A 26,006-nucleotide genomic window follows, 5' to 3' on the forward strand; every position below is an offset into this window, starting at 1 on the left:
GTGCGTGTGTGTGTGTGTGTGTAATATAATATAATATATACTTGCTGTATATAAGATGCAATTTGTGATTGTTTGCAGTTGTTCTGTATAACTGTGTTTTAATAGAAGTCTAAAAATAGAATAATACTGATCCCTAAGGTGGCTATAATTTTGGTTATTGTGTTGTCAGTTACTGTTGTTTGATTACACTGGCAAGGGGACATGATTGTTGTATAATGTACAATATCTTTATTACAATCAATGCAGTTGCTAATATACAAGCAAAAATAGGTTTTAGCCAGCAAAAACCTTTTCTTTATAGGGTGAATAAAGCATCTTACAATCAAGCCATTTGCTATTGTCAGAAAATCTGCTTAATTCCAAAACATGTAGCATCATTAGAGTTGCAATGTTGAATGGAACAGAAGCATTTCAGTTACAGCAGGCCTGGTATGAGAGTTTATTAGATGTACGTTGTGCTGGTGGTTGATACTCCGTCAGAAATGGATGGTCGGCTGTAATGGTGAGCTCTGATGAAAGGCAGACACACACGTCCGCAGCCCACTTCACAAAGTAACCGAATTAACTCTTTGCGGAACTCCACCCCAACAAAAGCATACAGGAAAGGGTTCAGGCAGCAGTGACACAAACCAAGGGTCTTTGTAATTTCAAGAGCTACTTGCAGTGAACCATAAGATTTACATTCCTCAAATGCGATAGCCCTCATGTCTACCATAGTACGTGTGACTAAAGTGATATTATATGGGAACCAACAGAAGCAAAACACAAGTGTGACAAGGGAAGCCAATCGAATGGCTCCTTCCTTTGTTTTACTTTTCTGACTGTTACACAAAGTCACTATCAATGCTGTGTAGCAGTAGCTCATTATAGTGAGGGGAAAGAAAAAGAAAATGTGATCTAAGACTCTTTTAGTCAAAACCCAGTTGTGTGCATGTATTTCATAATTGTAGTCTGAACACAGAAGCCGGGATGAGTTGGGATATTCTTCTTTTACAGCCAGAAACACGACAGTTGGCATTGATAATCCAAAACAGACCAGCCACAATAACATGCATGTTAGATGCACGGTTTTTGGACGTCGGCATCTCATACTGGGGACGGCATGAACAATAGCCAAATACCGATCAAACCCGATGCACGCCAGAAGAAAACTCCCACAGAGGAGGTTAAAATTTGTCACCAGGCCAATGAGCTTGCAGAGGAAGTTTCCAAAAAGCCAACCGTTGACCTTGTCGACCAAAATGAAAGGAAATGTGAAAAGGAGCATGAGGTCAGCCAAGGCTAGGTGCAGTAGGTAGATCTCAGTAATGCGGAGGAGGCGCTGACGTCTCAGGAGGACGGTTATCATCAGGCTGTTCCCTACCATACCCAGCAGGAAGATCAAGCTGTAAAGCACAGGCAGGAACACTGTGTTGAAGTTCCACAGACCCAGCTCCTCATCTCCACAGATGAAGGTACTGGACTGATTTATTGTCATCTTGTAGTCGTCGTAAATGTAGAAACTGTAGTTCACAGAGCCTTCCATCTCAGTCACCTTCAGGATATAAAGGGGAGGGACAAGTTGGGTATGTGTGTTAAAATCACTTTGTGTAACTCTCTTCTTTGCAGATATCTCAGTCAAATTGTTTGGCAGGAAATACAGAAAGCCCAGATCCTTTTCACTTCCTCATTACAGTAACCGAGGGTGAGTATGACATAACAGCTTACTTCAGCTATATAAAAATAGCAGTAATGAATAATAGCAACTTTTGCCGCCCAAGCAACAACCATGTTATTATTAGCATAAAGCTCCCTTGTTGCAATTGCAAAAATATTTATATTTCTGATGCTGTGCAAACACATCCATAATTTTGCACACAACAATTTGTGCTGTACAATAATTTTAGAATCTGCATGTTTTTCCGCCAAGTATTGTCATGTAAATAAAAATATATATAAAAAAAAAAAACTAAACAGAAAAAAAGGGATTGAGCGAGAGTGAGAAGTAGAATAATTTTAATGGTTTATTTTATTGTTCATTATTATTTTATTTTTAGATGTAGTCATGCTTAAAAAAAAAACTTTCCCTATTTTCAAAGAAAATGAAAAACAATCTGTTCTGACACAGCTTAAGCCTAAGACTATTTATTAGATTTGAATTTATGTTTCTCTTGCTGTCAATTTTATTCCAGGCTGATTTATTTCCTGTGAAAATAGATTAAAATATATACATTTCAGTCATATATCCAGATATGCACATCATCAGTCTGATCTGTTGTAATGATTGTGACTGTGACTTTGATTCAGAATTACAGATAATCACAGATTTCACAGCACGTCCTCTATCCTCCACATCAGTGAGGCGATGAATGTCTTTCAAATGATCTGAAACTTGAGAAAAATGTGAGAAATGTATCATATCACCCCGCTCTGATTTATTATATATAGTACAGTAGATTTTCTCTGATTTCCCTGATGAGTCAACAGGAAAGAACTTGTTCGCCCACGGTGTAATTTACCCACACCTGCTTGGGCCCTTTTAACAAATCGTTTATTCGTTATTTTTCAAGCTTTCGCTCTACATTGTAACAATTTAAGCAATGCAATAGTTGAAACTTAATCATAAGAGGCACCAGCATCATTACTTTGAACCTCACGGCTATAAAAATGTTAGATGTTGTAGCTCGAGTCTCAAAAATGTTGAAAATAAAATCTAAAGTTTTAAATAGTCGATTATAACTACTGCTATGTGGCCACTTCCAGTTAAAAACATTTGACTGAAAACTAAATTCACAGCAAGGCCTAACATGTTGTTTACTGTTACACTCATTCTTTTATAAATAAAGAAATTACAAAATAAATGTGCACATATTCTGCATAAGAATATATCTGAATTTAAATGACTGACTTAACAATTTTTAAGAATGTCTTACCTTAACCTTGGTAAAGGTTTCTTATAGCTATGCGGATAATTCCTGGCCCTTTTTGCAGGCTGCTCTGTTGTAAGCTGAAATGTGTCGTACTTCCTCCTCGTGCGACTTTTAGTATATTTGCTTTGCGGATTTCTTCGCTGGTGTTTTTTTTTTTTTTTTTTTTTGGCTGCTCAGGATGGAAAACAAGTCGAACAGATTCTTCTAAGTGAAGAAGCTTTTTAACAGGAAGCTAACATAGAGAAATTAAGGTCCACGTAACTCCACCCTATTGCAATTTTGGACCAGCCAGATTTTGTTGCTTGTTTTGAAAAAAAAAAAAAAAAAAATCACATGCTTAAATTCTTGCATCCCCATAATCCCCTTTCAGTTACTGTGTTTTTAAATGCAGTAGTTAAATCATGGAGACAACTTGGAGGTAAAACATGATGTTATTAATTACTTATAATGTTTCTGGAAAGAGTTGTAGCCTCCTGACCACAGAATCTAATTTGCTCCAGTACAGAGACCTCATTTTTAGTTGGTGAGACTGTGTACTGGCCCTTAAATACTGTTATTGTCTTTATAAAGTCGGAGATGTATGCACTACATTTATGTCAAGTTTTCTAAACAGCAGTTTCCAAAATAACATATCTCTTTGCATGGGCAATATAGATGCAACTCTTTTGCATCACCCAGAGAATGTAAACAGAGAAACAATTTATATTCTCCTGTACATTAAACATAAACAGACAACAGGAATTATTTCATTTTCATGTGTGACAATGGAAACTATTTAATTTTCCTCAATTTATACAGTTAGAAATCAAAATATTAGTTTCCAGTGTTGTTATCATTAATGAGCCTTGACCTGCTCCGACATCAGAATGATTTAATAGCATTATATTAATTTATTTCTTCTACAGTATATTCATAGATTTTTAGTCCCATTGCAATACATCTGTATTATTATACCGACAATGTGTTATAGTACACCACTGTGATTTGAAATTGAAAATAATCACAGATTTTGCACGTTCTCTATCTTTTGCATCATTGATGTGAGAAATGTTTTTGAATCTCTCCGAAGCCTGTAAAAAATGTACAAAAAGTAACGTATCATCCCACTCTCATTTAGGATGTAATACTGTGAATTTCTTCCTAGCTTATTTCCCCAATGAGTCAACAGGAAAGAACCAGTTGACACCTTCTGTAACTTACCCACTCATCCGTTTTGGTGCATTTACCAGAACATTGATTTAAGATTCTGTACATTGTGACTTTCTCGTATCTAAACAATTTAAAAACTCTGGATTTGAGTCTTGATAACAGGAAACATTCACATAAAACGTCTTTCTGCAAAACACCAAATGTTGAAACTTGGGTTTAGAAAATGGCAGAACTTTAATATTAGTCTGTATATTAAACTTCTGCCATTTTCTAAACCCAAGTGGTGTCCACTTGACTACAAACTAAAATCACAATAAAACTTAACCAGCTGTTCACTGTAAAACCTATTTAATTTTTTCTATTTTTTATTTTTTATATAATTACAGAATGAATTTACACACATTGGTGCATTTGAATTTGAATTAATTAATTCATTCATTCTGAATGGCTTATTCATCAGGACTGCGAGGGGTGCCAATCCCAGTTTATATTTTGGGTAAAGGCAGGCTTCACCCTGTACAGACCTCCAGTCTATTAGAGGGTCGACGTATAGAGAGAAACAGAGAAAAACAACTATTCTCACTCTCCCCCCCTGCAATTCAGAGCCACATTTGAATATCTATATATACTTGTATGATGAATGAACGAAAATTATATTGAAACTGACCTTTTGCTTGTTTCACTTTTTGCTTTACTGCATGATGCAAAGGTTTGTCTGATCTAATCATGCTTACAGGCCTTTCTGAAGTGTCAAAACAAATATTATTAATATTTTACAGCTTTGATTATGTCTGGACACATAAAGCATATAAGAATTCAGAAGTGCAGAAAAGAAACAAGACCACTACATTTGAGGGATTTAAGATCCACAGGTTTTCACTCGTCCCACAAATCTTATGACACTCACTTCTACATTAAAATGCATTTTGGAAAGATCCCAAGGTCTGTTACACGGCCCGTGCGGATTTACATCTTCTGACAATTTGAACCACATGAAGACACAGACTGCACACATTTCCCCCCAAAATTTGGGATTGACAGGTCCAGAGGAGCAGAAAAGTGTAAAATTTCATGATTGTTGTTCAAGAAACAAACAAGCAAAAAACAACAGAACAAAACAATGAAACAAAATAAAAACAAACTAACAAAATAAATAAAATAAATACAACAATATTTATGTTCTTGTTTACATCCCACCAGTGCATTATCCATTTAGGGTTATGTATTGAACGCTTAAAAATGTTAATGATTTGCGAAATGTTAATAAATAATTACCCTGGGGGCTTTTTTCAATGTTCTTTCCCATTTGTTTTGAATGCAAATCTGACAGCAGCTAACGAATAAAATGTTTTCCTAAACGATGCACATTAACAGTCACGAAATGTTTTTTTGTATGGGTGAGAGAAGGTTAGGGTAAAGTTATGATGATGGTTATGGTCTGGTAGGCCTGCAGGAAGTGTAAGCCAGTCAACCTGACTGTCTTCCTCTGAGTATGTATGTATGTTTGTGTGTGTGTGTGTGTGTGTGTGTGTGTGTGTGTGTGTGTGTGTGTGTGTGTGTGTGCGGGGTAGATTATGTTCCACCATCCCTTCTGTCCTCTCTTTCTCAGATAGTATGATACATAGTATGACACGTCGTATTATTGCAGGAATACAATAAAATATGCTTAAATTTTTTGATGTCCGTACAAATGATTGACATGCTTTTTTAACGTTGGCATGACGTCACGTGACCCGAGTTTCTAACAACCCCCCCACACACACACACACTTCGGTGTTTCTCAATATTTCAGAGGTAACCACAAAATTCTGCTCCCTGTATCTTAAATAATAATCAACTGACTGCACCCCCCATCAAACAGAAACATCTAAGGGTTAAAGTAAAACCTTGATTTGAAATGAAATCAGCTGATTAGTTGGATGGGGGGCGGGTTCAAATACGAGCGGAAGCCATCTTGAAACGGATGGTTGACAAGAGTGTTTCGTAGTCAGCTAAAAATTGATTACACCTTACAAACGCCACATAGAAGACCGGCTATTTCAGTTATCCGAGGTAACTGCACATACACCTAAACTACTGAAGTGTGTAGACGATTATCTGCCAAATATTGCTTTTGCTTGGTCACTTTAACAATTAAATGTTAATGTCATTTCGACGTCTTTAGCCAGTTTTCGTTAGCTTGCTAGCGGACTTAGCACGGCAGCTGAATCGAGTGGCGCGTCCGATATTAGTTGATGGTGGCTCCTTAGTCTTGTTTTTTAATTTCAGAATTGAAAGATGTTTTCTCTGTCGTCTAATCTATCGTCGACACTGTATTTTAAATGCATCGGTTAGACTCATTTTCTGAACCCGGGATCTTGCCGTCGATTAACGTAACAGCACAACATTAGCATGCAGCGTTAGCTTCGTGCGCTAGTTGGCCAGATGTCGGCGGCTTGCTCAAAGGTAGCTGCATATTTAGTTGGACTAAATAGACGCGACGGGCGTATTTCGTAGTAACGTGTGATAGTTTGTGCTAAAAACTCATCAATTTGAGTTAACTGCGTCGGCAGTGACGAATAAGTTTTAATATTCGTGTTTCGTCGCAGTTTCCACATTGTTGGGGAAGGTTAGCCAAACAACAGTAACACCCACCGCTGCGTCGGCTAACTTTAGACGTAGGCCAACCACCACTGATAAGTCTATGGGATGAGCTCAATGTTGACTTGACGCGATCATGGTGCGAAATATCTATGTCAACGCAGTTGCGCAATGTTTTTGTCCGCAATGGCGTTTGTAACATTTCGTCTTTTTGTGTTTCAGAGTTGGAAGAACGCGAAGTAAGGACGCGGCGGTTCAGTTTGGCTAAATGAGATGGCTAGCTGAACAGCCGGCCAGTGCTAGTTAAGCCCTCCTGGTCCATGATTTTTCCAGATAACGTTGGCAGATCACATCAATGCTGAGACCTATTTTGCTAAAGGAATCAATGCTTAACAGTCTTTTAAAAGGGAAGAGGAGTTTGTTCCTTGACACTCGATGTCTTAGAATTGCTGAAGAACCTGCTGAGACAGATTTGGACACCTGAAGTTTAAATAATTATTGAGGTCTCCCAAGAGGCAAAGACAATCTTGAGCGGTCCCCGAGGAGTGGACTCACTTCATCCAGACGGAAGTACTTTGTTGCATTTCGGACACATAAATCAAGTTTAGTGAACATGAGTACTGCCAGAACAGAGAACCCAGTGATTTTGGGCATGTCTAATCAGAATGGACAGCTCAGAGGCTCAGTGAAGCCTGCTGGAGCACCAGGTGGAGGCGGAGGAGGTCCTCAGCAACAGCAGCTTAACCAGATGAAAGGCACAATTAACAATGGTAATACCCAGCCAGCCCCAACAACTAATGCTGTCATCAAGTAAGTCATTTGATTGGAAAGGAAAATTTGGACTGCAATGTTTTTAGATATTGACAATTGTTGTCAGTTCTTTGTGCTTTTCGCTTATAAGATTTAACCTTCCGCAGGCCTGGAGATGACTGGAAGAAAAATTTGAAATTGCCCCCAAAGGACATGAGAATGAAAACTTCGGTTGGTACAACATAGCGCTGTTTATAATACAGAACTCATCCATTTATGTGGAAATTGACAATACCTATTGACAGAAGCCCCTCTCATATTGTATAGTGCTTTTTTTATTATATATTAATTTTGTTGGTTGAGCTAAGAAGTTTTTGTTGCAGTACTGATTACATATCTATTTTGAACATATCCCTACTTTTCATTTTAATTCATTTCAGTTTACAAGCCCATTGTTTCTTTACTTTTTCTAAACCAAATATTTATCACTTTTTTTTTTTTTTTATATAATTTCAGGATGTGACTGCGACAAAAGGCAATGAGTTTGAAGATTATTGCCTAAAGAGGGAGCTGCTCATGGGAATCTTTGAAATGGGCTGGGAGAAGCCATCTCCAATCCAGGTAGACATGAGTCAGCTTTTGTCTAGTTTGATATTTGATCAAGAAATTATTACATGTATTAAAAAAGTACCTGATTTCACAACTATACAGTTGAGTGCATTTAAAACATCTCAGCAGTTATTCGAGTGCCGTCACTCTGACATTGATGTTCTTTAGTACTGTTGGAAAATTAAAGCCAGTCACTGTCATACACTGTCACTGTCATACTATATTAAATGACCTTTTGCAATATAGTGTGTAGGATTTCATGACTGGCAATTTTTTTTTTTTTTTTTTTTACCTCATTAGCATTAAGGCTATAGCTTAAGTACAGCCTCAGTTCCTGAAACCTTGACTGAAATTGTAGTTTTTACCGCTATCCACATGAAAATTTGATTGCGTGCCTTTTTGCTCACTAACTATGGAACAATAACCGATTTAAAAGGATAATTTATTTTTAATCTGGCCATGCTATATGTAACATAAGTGGCAAAAAAATTGCATAGCATTTTGGAGCATATATTGTCAGGCGACATAAAGCTTCCAAAAATGAACTGCTTTAACTCAGCCATATATAGGAGTTCTGTGTATGAATATAATAGTTGTTTTTTTTTTTTTGTCTTTTTTAGGAGGAAAGCATTCCCATTGCACTGTCAGGAAGGGATATTTTGGCCAGAGCCAAGAATGGCACGGGAAAGAGTGGAGCCTACCTCATTCCCTTACTTGAACGCATTGACCTGAAGAAGGACTGCATACAAGGTTAAAGAGCAATTTTTTATTTTATTGATTTTTTTTTATGCCACAATGTACTTAATTTCCTTAATGCCTGGCCTAGCTGTTAAACATAATGAGGCTGAAATGTGGTAGAATAAAGCGGTTTAGTATGAAAATAAAACCTGTAATACCATCAACTACAAATCAGACTTTTGAGACACTTAAATCACCAAAATGCTCCAACCTCTCAAGAAATCAGTGTTTCCTGACTTTCTTCTTCTAAGATATTAAACTGAGTGTTAAGGTTAACCATATTGAAAATTATTTGAACTATTTGTAGGAAATAGTTCTATTTGTACTGTGTGTGTGTGGGGGGGGGGGGATTAATGCAATTGACTGCATACTAAATGATTCATGCACAAAAAAATGTATTTTCAAGTTAGAGTTGGCAAAGGTTAGACACATTACTGTTTACATTTTTTTTTTTTTTTTTCCCTTTTCCTCCCCCCAGCTTTGGTCATAGTACCCACCAGAGAACTGGCTCTGCAAGTAAGCCAAATATGTATCCAGGTCAGCAAACACATGGGTGGAGTGAAGGTAATGGCAACCACAGGTGGAACCAACCTACGTGATGACATTATGAGACTCGATGAGACAGGTAAACCTCAGAATTTGCACAATATGATGACATGCGTAAAATCTGGGTCTGTCTTAATGCTAATGCTGTATTGCATGTTTAAAAATAAAATATCAATATGGATACTCAAGGGCAAAAATCAAATGTGTGTGCCCTATTATTGCATATTGGTGCCACCTCAAATAGAGATCCCATCTGTTCCTCACTGTCTGCTTCTTCTGCACTGAATTCTGAATATTAAAAGTTTCCCCCTCCCCCCCACCAATATCAATTTATTTCACAGTGCATGTGGTCATTGCCACTCCTGGTAGGATCTTGGACCTGATCAAGAAAGGAGTGGCCAAAGTCAACCAAGTGCAGATGATTGTTCTTGATGAAGTGAGTAAAATTCTTGATATTTAATTTTTTCTAAATTAACTCCTGTGATTTTAAGGCTTTAAATAGTTGCTTTAGACAACTTTTAATGTGTTTTCCTTCATATTACCCTGATCCACAGGCTGACAAACTTCTGTCTCAGGACTTTGTGGTCATGATGGAGGAGATACTGGGCTTCCTGCCCAAACAGAGGCAGATCCTGCTTTATTCTGCAACCTTCCCTCTCAGTGTGCAGAAGTTTATGGTAAATTAATTGCATATTTAAACTTTAGTACTGGAGTTGCCATTAAATTAGCTAATAGACAAATCTACCTTTGTCACTCTGTCACAATATCACTTTTTCTATCTCCAATGTAGAATTCCCACTTGCAGAAACCCTATGAGATCAACCTAATGGAGGAGCTTACACTAAAGGGTGTGACTCAGTATTATGCTTATGTAACTGAAAGGCAAAAGGTCCATTGCCTTAACACCTTGTTCTCCAGGGTAAGTGTGGCCTTTGCCCCTTTTTTTTTAAAGCTCTAATTTTCAATTAACTCACTTGCTGTTGAGAATAAAGCACTGCAAAAGTTCAAGCCAACTATAGGCATTTAATACATACAAGGAGTAGGAATGAGGCCTTCAATACTGTTTAACAAATATATTTGTAGGCACAATAAATGGTTATTATTGGATATTTGCAAAATGCAAATGGCTGGAAACACCACAGTTCGAGCAGTGGTTTCACAAGGGTTTCTTTCTTTTTTTTTTTTTTTCCTTCTTTCCAGCTCCAGATCAACCAGTCAATAATCTTCTGCAACTCCTCACAGAGAGTGGAGCTCCTTGCCAAGAAGATCTCCCAGCTTGGTTATTCATGTTTCTACATTCATGCCAAGATGAGACAGGTCAGCTCAAATTAGTGCCTCAGAAATACCTGTTTACCAGCTTTAGACCACAAGACATAGATAGCAATGATTCCATGCCAGAACAACTGCTACTATTACTTTAAGCCGACATGAAAAAGCTGTGCCAAACAGACATGTGCCTTTGTTTGAATGTGCAGCTACAGCCCACATCACCACTCTATTTCTGGAGTACTGCTGTCACTGCCAGTTTTATTTCCTGATGATAAACAGCTGTTGACATCTTGGTAACTGAACAACATGGTACAAACAGCTTATGGATTATACCATGGTATTTGCCATCAGTGTTTACAGATTGCATTGAAGATGAAATGTTTTGACCTTATGGCTCTGCCTTTGGTAGCTTTTACTGTCTATAGTTGTGTTTTACACCTGGCAATTAAGATACACACAACAGTACTGTATAATTTTATAAAGCTTCACACAGTTGTGTGCACCTTAATTTGAAGTGGTCGCGTACGACTGAGTTTACATACTCTAAATACTGCTTGTTCTTTTCTGCTTTCCAGGAGCATCGCAACCGTGTGTTTCATGACTTTAGAAACGGCCTCTGTCGGAATCTTGTCTGCACTGGTAAGTGGTAAAATCACATACTTTTATACCTGCTTTTATAACACAGCTGTAAAATACCTTGAGCCATTTTGTATGAAACTTTCTTGCCTTTTTATTTGATTATTTTTTTTTTAAGACCAAATGAAGATTGCATTTCCGTTTGTTCTAATTTGTATGATGGCATAGCAATGTCGAGCTGAGCAAATGTATCTTGTGCTTATTATAAGCCCTCAGAAATAAGTGTCAGATGCAAGACAAATAGACTGTAGCTGGACAAAGGATCATTAGGCTGAAGCGGCATGGAGACCTTAACAAGATGTAGCTGCCACCAATCCTTTTATGGGGATACAATGGACTCATATTGCTAGTGGGAGCATGCAGCACAGTTGGGGTGTCCTGTACCATCAGACTAGGTGTTGGTAAATTGCGAATGCTGATCATAGTGGGACAACAAGCATTTAAAGTGAAATGAAAACGGCTCTCGTACTGCATAGTTGAGACTGTACATATATGTAAGTGCACACTGTACCCATTGTGCAGGTGTGTCCACATTTTTTTCTTTTCCTTTTCTTTCATGGTGGTAGTAATTGTATTGTTTGCAATTTTTACTTTCAGTTTAGTGATAATTTTTTTTAATAGGAGTTGTAATTATCTATTTATAAATATAATTAAATTATCATGAAAGTATGTGATGCTGTCATAGGTTTTGAATTCTTGTTTCCTTCTAGACCTCTTCACAAGAGGAATTGACATTCAAGCTGTGAATGTTGTGATCAATTTTGACTTTCCTAAGCTGGGGGAGACGTACCTTCATCGCATTGGTCGTTCTGGTAAGGGTGTGTGGGGGATGTGGGTGGGTGTGTAAGTAACAATAAAATTATTAAAATCCTGCCTTTTTTTTTTTTTTTTTTTTTAAATGTCTAGGCCGCTTTGGACATTTGGGTCTTGCCATCAACCTCATCACTTATGATGATCGCTTCAACCTGAAAGGGATTGAGGAGCAGCTTGGAACAGAGATCAAGCCCATCCCTGGCATCATTGACAAGAGCTTATATGTGGCAGAGTACCACAGTGAGAGTGGCGAAGAGGTCAAGCCATGAGCCAGTAAGTGTGGGTCTGTCTCTCTGTGGGTCTGTCTCTCTGTGGGTCTGTCTCTCTGTGGGTCTGTCTCTCTGTGGGTCTGTCTCTCTGTGGGTCTGTCTCTCTGTGGGTCTCTCTCTCTGTGGGTCTCTCTCTCTGTGTCTCTCTCTCTCTGTGTGTCTCTCTCTCTGTGTCTCTCTCTCTCTGTGTGTCTCTCTCTCTCTCTCTCTCTGTGTGTCTCTCTCTCTCTCTCTCTCTGTGTGTCTCTCTCTCTCTCTCTCTCTGTGTGTCTCTCTCTCTCTCTCTCTCTGTGTGTCTGTCTCTCTGTCTGTGTGTCTGTCTCTCTGTGTACACGTCTTCCCCCTCCCATTTCTTTTTTTTTTTTTTTTTGTAAGTACAATTCCATGGCAGCTTTTCTGTCTGTTTGTCTTTTGATGTTACGTAAATGCAGGCAGAAATAACAGTTTGCATCCCTATCTCTAATGCTGCTCTGATCACATAACATTTGATAAACAAACAAGTGATTAATCCATAAACATGCAGTAAAGTTCTTTTGTGTCCTTCCTTAATATACCCATTAAACATTGATGGTACTGGTGGAAAGAGCACTTGTGCATTCTATAATTGGTCAACCCTCCTTTGGCACAAGTCACCTCAAACCAGTTGCTGATCAGACCTGCACAGTCACCTGCCCTCTCTCCAAATATTTCAGTGCTTGTTACATAAATTAGGCCTAATCCCTCACCTCAAATAGCATTTTATTTATAACTCCCCATCTTTTTTTTTTTTAAATCTTGATTCTGTTTAGCCATTGTACTTTCCTAATATTCATAATGGACAAGACAATGACTTGTGTAGTGCATAACTCCACAGAATCATATCAATCATAATCCTTTACTTTGTCTGAATTTACTTGAATTTGTAATTTCAATTGATGCATCAGGGCATATAAAAATTTTCATTATATAGAAATACGCAAAAATTAGAATATATGAACTGTATACTGTAGTATCACAGCAAAATAATATAAACGTTCTTGGTCTAAGTTCACTTTTCTTTCTCTTTCCAGATCAGTCCATTCTCAGTTCCCCTTTGTACCCCCCCCCCCATCCTCCACTTCCCCCCCCCTGTTGGATTTTTGTTTTTTTTTTTGTTTTTTTTTCCCCCCCTTTTCTTTTTTCATGTACAGTTTCTGTCCATCTTCCTTTTTTGGATGCCACCATATGGAATGTGTATTTTGATGGATGCTTTTTGGAAGAACTCATTTGCCTTTTTATGGGGCTCTGTGCTGCACCACCTCATCTGAAGACGTAAGCACCGGGAGGAAAGCATGGGACCAAGTCGAATATGTTAATGCACATTGTGACGATTCATATCCACCAATGACACAAAGCCAGCACCAACAGACCCCTGTATGACACCCTCCATTCTCCACATTTTATTTTGGAAGTTTTAACCAATTTGTATCAAGTGCCTTAACAAGCAGTTCAACTCGTTCTAAAGTAATAACTCTGCATTATCCACCATCTTGTTCTCTTCATACCACATACACACACACACACACACACACATGCATAAATACATTCACCTAATTGAAATGTCTTTACACTAATTTAATGTCTGACCCCACACAGGTGAATGCATAACTGTTTTTGAGTTTGTCATCCATTTGCAAGGAATGGAGATGATCAGGAGGGAGGCTGGTCCGAAGTATCTTTTTGCTGGCTTAGCTGCACTTGAGTCTGGCTAAGTGAGGACATACTTGGATTTTCCATGGACAGAGATGCTGGATTTTTTTCCAAGAGACAGCCAGACTGTCGAGTTGCTTGTGAAGAAGCTTGTGCTTCTAAAAGACCCAGATACTTTCCTCTGTCTTCAGCATCAGAACACTAAATATGAATAAGCAGCCTCTCAACACCATGAGTCATGAGGATTCCTGTTTTGGTGGAGTATAATTGGAGGGAACGCTTTTTTTTTCTTTTTTTTTCTCTTTTCCTTTTGTCCTGTGTTTCACCTTCCTATGGATGGCCATACTTAATTCTGCAAGATGTGCAGCAGACGTGGGGTGCACCATACACCTTGTGTATATACCTTCATTTTAAGATTGTTTTAAACAAGTTCGAAAGGCTGGCTGACAAACTGCAAAGCTCCCCCTTCTCTCTTGTTAGCACTGGAGACTGTTTCTTTAACTGCCAGTTTGTTTGATCTGCAATATTGGCCTGTGACTTTATTTATAATTTTAAAAAATTGCAGAATTTATTAGAATCTAAAACATTTAAATTACCTTGTGCATGAAATATTTTTGGAGGAGGAGTTCATCAGTGATAATCTTTTAGCCCCTCCAAAAATGTATGGCTAGTGCAATCCTTCAAAACTGCACTTAAACTGAGATTGTTTAAACTTTTGCCCTCGTTCTCCTGCTACCAGTGTTAACAAGTATTCTAGGCAGATGGCTTTGTTAAGCTTGTGCATTTGAGGAATGAAATCTTTTGTCACCAGCCTTAACTTGTAAAACTGACTCTTGAGACACACACTCAGATCGCCAGTTATAGTGAGTGTTGCTATTTGAAAGAGAAAATATTATTCTATCATGTAGTTGTACTACTCGCTGCAGTGCAGCTGAATTGGCAGAGAATTAGTTTTCTGTGGGAGGTATTAGCTGTTACGTTGATCTGTGCTCTTTAAGCACAGCTATATTCAAATGTTTGGGTAGACTGCTGTGGTTTTATTCCCCCCCCCCCCCCCTTTTTTTTTTTTTTTTTTTTGAAGAATGTTGGCCAAATGCATCAAAATGAACCATCTGACCTAAAATGTAGCAGGAATTCCTTCTCTGTGCATTGCATGTTAGTTAGCTTTTCCTAAAAGCAACTAACAAAATATGTTTTGCTTAAAAAAAAAAACAAAAAAACAACAACCTCCTGAGCAGGTTGGGCTGCACTTAACGCACAGAGATGGGTTCAGGCAATAACACTGACTGCGCTGCTTTTTGTACACTTGTGTCCAGAGGGGAGAGAGGTGTATGTTGGTGCAGAACATAAAAAATTGCCATGGAGGGGTAATGGGCATGAAGGATTACAAAATTGCTGCTAGTCAGACTGCTTGTTTAAAAAGAAAAAAAAATCTGACTTGGGCACCTCAGACTGCTGACTTTATGGTTTATTTTTCTGCCCTCTGTTGCTTTGATATTTTCGGTTAGGGTTATATTTTTGGGATTTCTATTCTGCATTTTAATGCAATATGACAGCCTTAATTTGCATTGAGGTCCTCTGATCATTTCTTTGTTCAGTCTGACCCTTTTTTGCAAACAGGGTTCCCTTTATTGTAAGATGCTCTCTTGACTGTTCTAATCAATGAGAAGTATTGCTGCACATTTAATTTAAGCTCTTTTTAAACAAAGTGTGACAATGTTTAGTTTAAAAAAAAAACCTTTTATTTCTCATTGGTTAGGACTGTGATCCCTATTCACTTAATTCTGCTGTTGTCCCTGAAATACTTGCGCATCAAATTTGGCTGAGATTATTTTTATTTATTTTTTTTTTTGGTAGGTGGGAGGGTTCTGTCAAAGTATTCAAATTAATTATGCATTAGTTGAGTGAACAGGGATCTAATTGTGCAGGCACTTGGCAGCTGTCTGTTTTTTGTCAGCCCACTGGCAGTAATTGCCACAGCAAATGCTTTCAAGTCTCTTTGAAGGTTTGGTGGATTGCTACCTTTGATTGGAATGCCGCATTGCTGCCAGTGGCTGTCATCTCGAACCTTAAAGACTGAGACAAGAGCATCTTGCCCCAGATTGGCTGACTAATTGGATAGTTTGTGTAACCAAATTGTCTTGTTCTTTAAGGTCTTTTTTTAAAATTCTGGGGGGAGGTTAATTTGTGCGCTTGCTGCCCTGATGCACATGTTTATCCTCTTAATGGATGTGACTCATTCACGATCACACAGCTTCTGTGTAAAAATTGGCTGTTCCATCTGCTGAGGAGATGAGCGGACTCCTTAAGGAATCCATTCAAAACGTCTGCATCAGTAAAAATAACATGGGGAGGAGCCTTTGGGCGAAACTACAGGATGACATGATCTAATGATCCAAAGTTATGATAATGGGTATAAAAAAAGTTTGAAAAAGTTGCCCTTAGATTTGGATTCTTTAAGCGTTTTTATTTATTTTTTTTTTTCCTCCTCAAACGAAAAGTTCAAGTGGAATACACAATATTTAAAAAGTATCCAAATTTAAGTGAATAATTAAAATCTGAGTTTGTTTCTTTTTTTTTTTTTTTTTTTTTTTTTGGTCATAAAATTGGTCAACACTTAATTGGCAGAGTTTTCAGTGAAGCTAGTTTTACAGTGGAGTTAAGTTTAAAAAAAAAAAAAAAAAAAAAGTCATGAATATTATTGGGGACGTTTTGTTGACAATAAAGCTCACTGAAATTTACTGTGTCCACAAGTGTGTTTTTTTTTTTTTTTTTTTTTTTTTTCTTTTTCCTCTCTTCCCCCTCGTTGCCTACCACTGCCTTGTCATGTTCAACCATACCTTCAGTCCGAGGTGTTGGCGTGTTGCAGCTATTTTCTGATATCTCCAAATACACTTTGACCAAGAGGCAGTGTTCAGACAGCAGTTTTAATCGCCCTCTGGTCTCACTTCAGTTTATAGCTTAAGATGCATAGGTTGATGGTATTTTGCTTTTCATCCTTTGTTCTTTTGGCCTTTGCAAAGGGTGTTTTCCCACCACCATGTGACAGGTAAGATGAATGACTCCTTGAGAGCGACCTTATGTTCTTGAACTTTATTTGATTCCAAAATTGGCCCAAATTGTTATACTTTTTAGTTAAAAACATTTTGCAATGAGTAACTCGTGTTTAAAAGTGAAATTACTATATGATCCAGGAAGTCCTTTACTAAGAGGTTTCATAGGTAACTTCTATATTGGTGACACATACAGTGCATTGGTTTATTTTTCAAGAGAACTCATTTGTTTGACTCATTCGTATACCAAAGCTGGTAAATGTGTTGTAACAGATCTGTTGACAGCAGACCTTTGGCCTCATCTGCATTGTTTTTAGACATTTATATGGTTTTATTGCTTCTCTGTGGGACTCTAGAGCAACATGAGTTTATTTTAAGAAGCATGTGACCTTTTGTGTTCTGTTGTTAATCTAATACGAAAGCTTTTTCTCATTTTAGTCAAATATACTGCTCAGGGCCCATTTTGCATCATGTACAGGAAGCTAAGCTGTTTGATGATGACAAGTACTTCGTTGACATGAAGCTAAAGGCAGTGCCTGGTGAGTCAGTCATTTAATTTTTTTTCTAAATTTTATTCACAGTATGTGACTATTATGAGGCTGCTCCTGTTCACTGCAGATGTCGTGTTGTCGGCTTTTCACAACCTTTCAAATGAAACGCCAAACGCCACTGTCCTGCCAGCAGAACTGCAGGAGTTCCTCAGTGTGTACTTTGAGAAACCAGGCACAGAGTTTGAGTCATGGACGCCACCGGACTGGCAGGATAAGTGAGACCTGTTTGAGGACTATTCAGATTGTACTGTATCTTAAATGGTGCATGGTTGACATGTTGATGTTGATATTCAGGCCAAAGTTCCTTGGAGGAATAGCAGACCAAAAACTACGTGACTGGGCTGAAAAGATACATCATCTGTGGAAGTCTCTGGGCAGGAAGGTGAAAAGAGAAGTTAAAAAAAAAAAAAAAAAAAAAGTTAATTGCAGATTGATAATTAGATGGAGTTTGAACTTTATACAAAACTTAATGTAGTCTAAAGCTTTAGGAAATGGAGGAGCAACTTATTACATTTTGGCTATTGAATGAATCAAAAAATAGTAACAGAAGTGAAGCATTTATTTTTTTAAATTCACATCATCATTGCAATAACTTAATAAATGCAGTTGAAGGATTTTAAATCTTAAAAAAAAAAAAAAAAACATGGTTTCTGCTACAGATTCATGTGGGAGTTAAAGACCACCCAGAGCTCTACTCGCAGATATACACCCCACATCCTGTTGTCGTGCCAGGGGGGCGCTTCAGGGAGCTCTACTATTGGTGAGTGGTTGAAGCCTGTCGCTCAGTTGTCTGACAGATAAAGTCAAGTCTCATCAGGCCAGAGTTGGGTGAAAACAGTCAAAACCAGCCTGGGGTCTTTGCTCTGAGACTTTGGTCTTCGGTTCTGTGGGCGCACAGTGATGTGAGCGGCTCTGTGTCCAACAGGGACTCCTACTGGGTCATCAACGGGCTCCTGCTGTCAGAGATGACAGACACAGCCCATGGGATGATTGAAAACTTCGTTTACCTTGTCAACAGGTAATCTTTAGAGCATATTTTAATCTATTCTAGCACTCAATAAAACGTCCATCTTGCTGCAGGTAATTCTGGCATACATATCTTGATTAATTAGTCATTTAGAAATCCAAGTTATGCACTTTGTAAATGGAGCACTTGGGGGGCATTTTGAGATCGAGGGCATAAAAGACTTTCCCCCTCCCACTCTTTACAGACATGGCTTCATTCCTAACGGTGGCCGGATTTACTATGAAAGGCGCAGTCAGCCTCCATTCCTCACTCTAATGGTGGAGAGCTACTATCAAGCAACCAAGGATAAAAGTTTCCTCAGGTGATATTTAGTCCCGAGCTGATGGCCTGCCAGACACATTATCATTCTCCAGCTGCCTCGCATCTCTCCCAGATTGAGGGGAGGGAGGGTGGGGGCAGAGTGAACATGAAAACCTCACTGCTCGTGTCTGTCTGGCTCCAGTATTTTTGTTTCTCCTCACATGCCTGATCTGTAAAGTGCACGTGCTCTTGTGTATGATGATTAAAGACAGTAATAAATATTTTGAATGAAACGTTGCTTCCTGCTTGTTTAGAGGTGTTTTACCAGCTCTGGAGAAGGAGTATCGCTTTTGGATGACAAACCGCTCTGTGGCTGTGACAGTGAACGGAGAAGAGTATGTCCTGAATCGGTATTACGTGCCAGTGGGTTTGCCCAGGTATGACAGAAAGGAGTTTTCTGAGTCATAAACAGAGAATGAAGAGCCTGGACATTACGGGGATGTTCCTTCACCTGCACCAACGTGTCTTTTCTTCCTTCCAGGCCTGAATCCTACACAGATGATCTGGAATTAGCTGAAGGTCTTGCTGATGGTAATGTCTTGTTAGTGTTCATATCATCAGGGGCTGAATGAATCCCTCTTCATGAGCACGAGATATATTCCCCCGTTAGTCATTGCATTCCATAAGAAACAAAAAAGAACGTTGTGGGGTGTTTAGTCCTGCAATGAATGCACTGTATTTTATAATTGCTTCTCAGCCAAAAAGTGGACTACATTTCTCCATTCGGGAATGATTGGTACATAATAAAATTTCTCTGAAACTACCCTAGTACAACACTTTATTAATTTTACTTAATATGAGACACATTGCTTCTTTTATATCACCTGGGAGCATATTGACCACATTTTTTCAAAAAGCACTTTGAAGGAAAGATTTACTTTCTTCCTAAAATGTGGACTTTTCCTTCCAAAGTGTTTTCTGTTATTTCAGAAGATTGCTGGCTTTTATCTAAGATTATATTTTTGTTTCAGTGGGTGAGAGGAATGAAAAATGTTGCAAGCAATGTTCTCAGTGGCTGCAAATTTTACTCCCCTCCATCCTGTCACAAGTCATGTACTCGAATAGGTGCAAAAATTTAGATCCTAGTTTGTTGTGACTATAGCGTTGATGAATTCATGGTTTCTCTTGCCCTCAGACCGCAAAGAGCAGCTGTGGATGGATCTGAAAGCCGGTGCAGAGTCTGGTTGGGACTTCACATCCCGCTGGTATATAGACAGTGATGGCCGCAACAACGGCACCCTCAAAGAGACCCAAACCAGCCAGATCCTGCCCACCGACCTCAATGCACTGCTCTGCCTCAATGAGAAGACTCTTGCTTCATTTCACAGGATACTGGGTGAGTGAATGAGCAGCCTTTGACCTTGGCAATGAACTTTCAGTCCGTGCGCTCCATTTAGCTCCTAACTGGCATTATGTAATTGTGATGTGCTGCTTTCTGACAGGTGATAGTGACTCAGCTGCAGCTTATGACCAGGCTGCAGCCCGTAGACTGGGGGCGATGGAGTCAGTGCTGTGGGATGCTGAGAGGGGAGCCTGGTTTGACTACAACCTGGTGACACACTCGCGGCACCATGAGTTTTACCCCTCCAACCTGGCACCTCTTTGGGCTCAGTGTTATTCTCAGGCTGAGATGGGAGAGAAGGCTGTACAGTACCTGAAGGTTGGTGGTCATTACAGGCTTCACTCAAATAAATGCGGAAGAACAGATTTTTGTTTAATTTAAGGAGCAATTTATCCAAATGTATACATGTTTGTCACACTCACACATTTCACACACAATCTGGCTTTGCAGATACTGTACTGCAGACTTGGTTTTACTTGAACAGATTTACCCCTCTGCAGCAGAACACTAGCACTGTATGGGGTTTTGTTTGAGGTGCATCCAAGCATTGAAAACTGCATTTCAGAAAATTGACCAGTAACTTCTTTTTACACAAACAATGCTCCAGTGACAATGGCTGGGTTGCACAACAGTGTGAATAGTTTTTAAAAGAACATTTTTTTTTTCCCCTGTGGGAGATGGTGGGGGTAAATACAACACCAATGGGTGGCAGTAGAATACTTCAAAACCAAAAGCTGTGCAGAGAGATGCCATTAGGGGCAAGTGAAAAATTATATATTTATGACATTTATGTGAAATACCCCTTTAGCCTGTATTTATCAAGATAATGTTGAATAAGCAGTGATGACTTTCTCTCCACAAATGTCAACACAGCTGCACATATACTCTCCAGCGCAGCACACAGCTCCAGTCCACAGTTCGCACTTTAAATATTTTGCAGAAGCTCTTCTTGACATTTATTGAGGGAGGAGAGATTGTTGCTCATTTGATTTGATTTCCCCACCAGCGGCTTGAGCCGAGAGCCATCCCCTCTGCACTGAGGGCCTCTCTCCCTCTCTGGGTGTATGAACAGTGCTCATTAGCTCCAGCAGGTGGCACACACACACTACACAGGGTTCTGTTCCTCTGGTAGTGACAGACTTTTCCTGTCTGTACAGGGGAGTGGGGCTCTACAGTTCCCCAACGGAGTTCCAACATCACTGAAGGAGTCTGGACAGCAGTGGGACTATCCAAACGCGTGGCCTCCCTTACAGCACATGCTCATCAGTGGTAGGTGGTTGTGAATTATCTACTACGCCAAGATATTTTTGAAACCTATAGTGATGGTTCACTGATTGTTATGCTGCTGTGTTGTCTGCACAATATTTCCTGAGATCGCATGGTGGAGGTAGGCTAGTGTTTTGTTTTGTTTTTTTTTTTTCTCCCCCTCTAAATTTTGTATTCCAGCATGCTGGATTACAAACAAACCACTTTAACCATTAGATAAATCAAGTAATGCTCTTCCAGGTCAGTGCTGGTGCCACCTTTTGTTTTTGACAATGATCAGAGAGCGTTTTCTTAGTCTGTGGAATCACTGCCAGGTTGAATTTCCCCAAAAGTGGCAGGACCAGGAATCAAACCAACAGCGGATGTGACTTCCCCACATGTTGCAGATTTCCTTTGGTTTATCTAATTGTTGAAATGCTAAATACTGGATTTTAAGGTTTGTCCAAACTGCCGTCAGAGGATGCCAAAGATCTAGCATTTGATTTGGCCCAGCGTTGGATCAAGACAAACTGGTTAGCATACATGAAGTATGACGCCATGTTTGAAAAGGTGAGTCTTTCCAGGTCTTAGTTTTCCAGCACTCGCATTGTGCAGCGATAGCACTGCTGGCCTGGTCTGTAACTTTCTTCTTTATGACAGTACGATGTGAATGGAGACGGCAAACCTGGAGGTGGAGGAGAATATGAAGTTCAGGTATCTCCTTTAATGTTTTGATGATGTAAAATTGATGTGCTTTCAGTCACTAGTCCTTCTAATTTAATGGCGCTGTCAATTCTTTTGACCTCACTTCTTTGACCTACTTCTTAGCTTTAACACATGCAGACATTCTCTCATTCCTTTTTACTACTTTATAATTTTTCTGCCATTTCCATTCACACAAATGAATCGCCTGATTTCTTTTAGTGTTTTTAATCTCAGCTTTACAGTTCTGCTAATATTTTATAAATAATAATAATAATTAAAAAAAAATAATCTCTCTCCTACTCTGCTGTGTTGGTCTTTCTCTAGCTGGGTTTTGGTTGGACCAATGGCGTGGCCTTGCAGCTCCTCGACCAGTATGGGGCGACTCTCACCTCAGGAAACAGACGTCTCTCTCCTGGTCTCCTGCTGCCTTTGGTCATCTCAGCCATTCTCATGCTCCAGTGAATCAGAGGTGACAACTGAGCCTGGAGGCTGGTTTTTATTCTTGGCATCACTCCTGTAATTGACATACTCCAAAACAGACATTAAAAATCTGACGTTTTTCGTCATTCTGATCATTTTTATTTGTAGAAGGAAAATAATTTATCATGATTCATCAAATTCTTTTTGATAGATATTTTGCAATATATCTTTGGAGGTAGGCTACATCATCTATGGGGCCATTGTAAGATGTGGATAATACAGACACTTCTGAATTCTCTGCGGTTAGCACGTGGTGTCGGTGCTCATTGCTGCTTAAATCAAAACTTTAGGTTGTCCCATATATTGGAATTATATCACAGAAACATTCATTAGATTTAATCAAACAATCCAATCTAAGACATAAAGCTTAACACTCTACTACACCATAACGCTTACTTAGTTTTGCAAAGCCAATAAGAAATAAACTGAAGTAAAATGCAACTATGCTGTTTGAAACCTAGCAACCTTTATTGTCTGCAGCATCGGAATACATTTTATTCAGGTCTCAGCTAAAGCGTTTCAGATGGTGGTATAAGGTCACATATGAAATGGCAAATAGTGGGGCATCCCGGTGGCTCATCTGGCAGAGTGCATATAACAAATCCTCTTAATCACAGTGGCCTGGCATCGACTCCCCTCTCTCACTCTCCCTGACTTTTCAGTCAGAGCTCTGCTCAATTAAAATCCAATGTTTAGTCATGGTCCTTCATCGGGGATCAACATTTTATTACTAAAATCAAACATTTTAGAAACTTCAAGAAACATTATATATAACATGGAACAAACAAATGGAAACCACATCATTGTAAAACCCTCCCACACTTCTCCAGTTCAAAGCTTCTAATATAAAATGGCAGCAGCAGGGTTTTGGGTTTGCATTAGAGGTGACTCACTATAACACAGTTGACACGAGTGAACAATAAACAGTGAAACAATGAGACAAAATTGCACTGGATTACATGCATGTGTTTTGAGTGAATCCCTGGTGCCTCTAAGAGAAATTTGAATTCAAGGTGGGAATGTCAGACTGTTATATACACACAAAAAGAACAAAATCTAATCATAAATGCAATTAGGTAAAGAAATCTTGAGGACTGGATGTAAAAATGATGCACATGTTCAGTACCTAATTTTTCTTATTTTGTAAAATGTTGTTCTGCACTTAAAAGCCACCAAACTGACAGCTTGGCATTTAAAACTTGACATTGTGTTTAGATCACTGGTTCCCAACCTCTTCCAATTCATAACCCAGTTGAAAACTCCAAAATACGGATGGCCTGTAACCAGCCCTAGATGCTGCCTCCTCTCAATCCTTTTTATTTTAATGATCAGACAATCAAATATGTGAGACTTCAGAATTCTTCTTGTTGCTAGCCAGCTATCCAGTTTGATCCGATTAATTGCCATGTAAAATTGATCCGTATATTGAGAGATCAAACAAGTCTGTGATGTGTTCAGTCTGGCAACGACATAAAAGTAATTTTGTGAATGATTTGTCAACCTACCTGGTTTGGATGACCAATGAGTCCTTTTAATAATAATAAAAAAAAAAGAAGTCAGCACTTGAAAACTTTCTGAAGCCGTTAAGTTGGAATTTGATTGTCACTCAAACAAACCTTAAGTCCAAAGTGAAACACAGACAAGTCAGCATTTTCTGTTTTTGCCATTTCTGATTGTTCTGAGGAAGTCATTCCGTCTCTCCTACTTCTGCTTATTTCTATAGTGATGGGCAGGTCAAGCATGAAATTAACTCCATATAGATATTCAAATGATTGGCTAAGAAGGTGATGAGAATTTTGCTCCGTAAAGAAGAAATTGGATTCCTCTTGGCTGTGCAGATGAAGCCCGAGCAGGGATTTCTTAGCATCTCTCTCTTTAGCCTGAGTGCACACACAACAGATTGACTGTGCAACTTAAACGGGCAAAGGGCCAAAAGGTGCAGTGGCCCGTGCAACCCCACAGATTGTAATATGCTTTTGTGAGCCTCCATCTACAAGTCATATCAGTGGTATTTTTTTCACCCCCCCCTGCATAACTGTGGCACCCATACGGTATCAGCCATGTGTGAGAGTGTTTGGAGAGAGTTTAAACAGCAGGCTGCAGTCATTACGTTTTCAGCTCCGGTTGACAGCAGTAATTCAAGTAGAACCTACTTCTTTTGATAACTTGCACATTACCGGGCCGTTTTAACAGAAATGCGTTGCGTTCGGTTAATGAGGAGGAGGAGGCTGTAAAGTGTGGAAGTTGTGTTGACAAGGTGAGACTAAACTGCGTTTTTGTGTGCATGCGTGTGCGCGCACATGTAATTATATAATGTCAGAATGTTCTACTGGGAAGCACGTTGATATGGTGTCCACGAATTGTAAAGCATCATTGACAAGTTCACTGCATGGACACAAAGGTCAGAGTGTCTTGTCCTCACCAGTCGTCCTGTAACTGCTACGGCATACAAACTAACAGGGACACCCGAAATAAAGTGCTTGACATTTTTAACCCACTTTTTTCAAGATTAATTTACCGACAAGGTGTTTTTGCATGCAGGGGAGACATTTTTCTTAAATGTTTTAAGACGCTTTATATGTGGTGCCTTTTAAAATTTACTACTTTAATATAGCTTTCACCTTACATTTTTTTTTATTTTTATTTTTTTGGAAACATCATTCTGTCTGGGTCCTTTCTCGATTTCCATGCTGAGAACGAGATGCAGCACGACATGCAGAAATATGTGAACTCGTTTGAAATAGCAGTAACAGTTGAAAGAATGTTGGCATAGAGGACGACAGAGGTGGCTTAGTATCTCTGTTGCTTTAGTTGGAGGCATGCACTTCATTACTGTTCCTTGGCTCAGCCTTCACTAGCCCCTGCAGCGCACATCATAAAGTCTGCTCATTATCCACTGAGTCCTTGTGGAGCCGCTGAGTCCTGCTAGGTGCTGCAGGAATCCTGCTCCGCACCGCCAGGATTATCCACCCCCCCCACCACCACACCCACCTGCGTCCCCCCCAGTCTTTGAAGACCAACAGTGGAGATATGCAGGCAGGCCGTCTGTCCTCTGATGCTGAGTGAGAAAGCCAAGAGGTGGTTCCTCAGTTTCTACCAACTCCCATTCAATGTGTTTTAATCAATAGCTCATTGAGGGTTCATGCCTGTCTTCCTGTGTAATATATTTACCTAATAATGACCTGGGCTGCCTCAACGAATTGCTTTGTCTCTGGCTTAGCAGCTAAATTGTTTTGTGATTTGACCAACTCCTTGACCTCCAAACTGGAAGGATTGGCTAACTGGAAGCCTTATACTGATAGGTATGAGATAGCTTAGCAATACTGATCCCGGACTGTCCGAAGATATCGGGCTTTTTATAATCAAT

The 26,006-nt window shown here is 39.2% G+C and overlaps 3 protein-coding genes across 3 annotated transcripts; 2 read left to right on the top strand and 1 right to left on the bottom strand.

Moving 5' to 3' along the window:
• Positions 1 to 217: 217 nt before the first annotated feature.
• On the bottom strand, positions 218 to 3,070 carry cxcr5 (chemokine (C-X-C motif) receptor 5). The gene is made up of 2 exons (XM_029517852.1): positions 2,913 to 3,070; positions 218 to 1,534 (listed from the first exon to the last, which is right to left on the bottom strand). Exon 2 carries the CDS (start codon positions 1,523 to 1,525, stop codon positions 443 to 445), a length of 1,083 nt encoding a protein of 360 aa, XP_029373712.1. The 5' UTR covers positions 1,526 to 1,534; positions 2,913 to 3,070; the 3' UTR covers positions 218 to 442.
• A 2,936-nt stretch (positions 3,071 to 6,006) lies between these two features.
• Positions 6,007 to 16,624, top strand: ddx6 (DEAD (Asp-Glu-Ala-Asp) box helicase 6). The gene is made up of 14 exons (XM_029518217.1): positions 6,007 to 6,110; positions 6,861 to 7,448; positions 7,556 to 7,619; positions 7,905 to 8,009; positions 8,618 to 8,747; positions 9,214 to 9,360; positions 9,623 to 9,717; positions 9,836 to 9,958; positions 10,072 to 10,200; positions 10,482 to 10,598; positions 11,126 to 11,189; positions 11,897 to 11,998; positions 12,093 to 12,272; positions 13,318 to 16,624. Exons 2-13 carry the CDS (start codon positions 7,252 to 7,254, stop codon positions 12,266 to 12,268), a joined length of 1,449 nt encoding a protein of 482 aa, XP_029374077.1. The 5' UTR covers positions 6,007 to 6,110; positions 6,861 to 7,251; the 3' UTR covers positions 12,269 to 12,272; positions 13,318 to 16,624.
• A 278-nt stretch (positions 16,625 to 16,902) lies between these two features.
• On the top strand, positions 16,903 to 22,690 carry treh (trehalase (brush-border membrane glycoprotein)). Its single transcript, XM_029517606.1, has 15 exons — positions 16,903 to 16,985; positions 17,428 to 17,528; positions 17,608 to 17,755; positions 17,835 to 17,922; positions 18,200 to 18,300; positions 18,466 to 18,558; positions 18,752 to 18,868; positions 19,122 to 19,244; positions 19,349 to 19,398; positions 20,003 to 20,203; positions 20,310 to 20,527; positions 21,367 to 21,478; positions 21,912 to 22,024; positions 22,115 to 22,168; positions 22,484 to 22,690. Exons 1-15 carry the CDS (start codon positions 16,903 to 16,905, stop codon positions 22,619 to 22,621), a joined length of 1,740 nt encoding a protein of 579 aa, XP_029373466.1. The 3' UTR covers positions 22,622 to 22,690.
• The last annotated feature ends 3,316 nt before the right edge of the window (positions 22,691 to 26,006 follow it).

Source organism: Echeneis naucrates, chromosome 13 (genome assembly GCF_900963305.1).
Source record: "Echeneis naucrates chromosome 13, fEcheNa1.1, whole genome shotgun sequence".
Classification (NCBI taxonomy): domain Eukaryota; kingdom Metazoa; phylum Chordata; class Actinopteri; order Carangiformes; family Echeneidae; genus Echeneis; species Echeneis naucrates.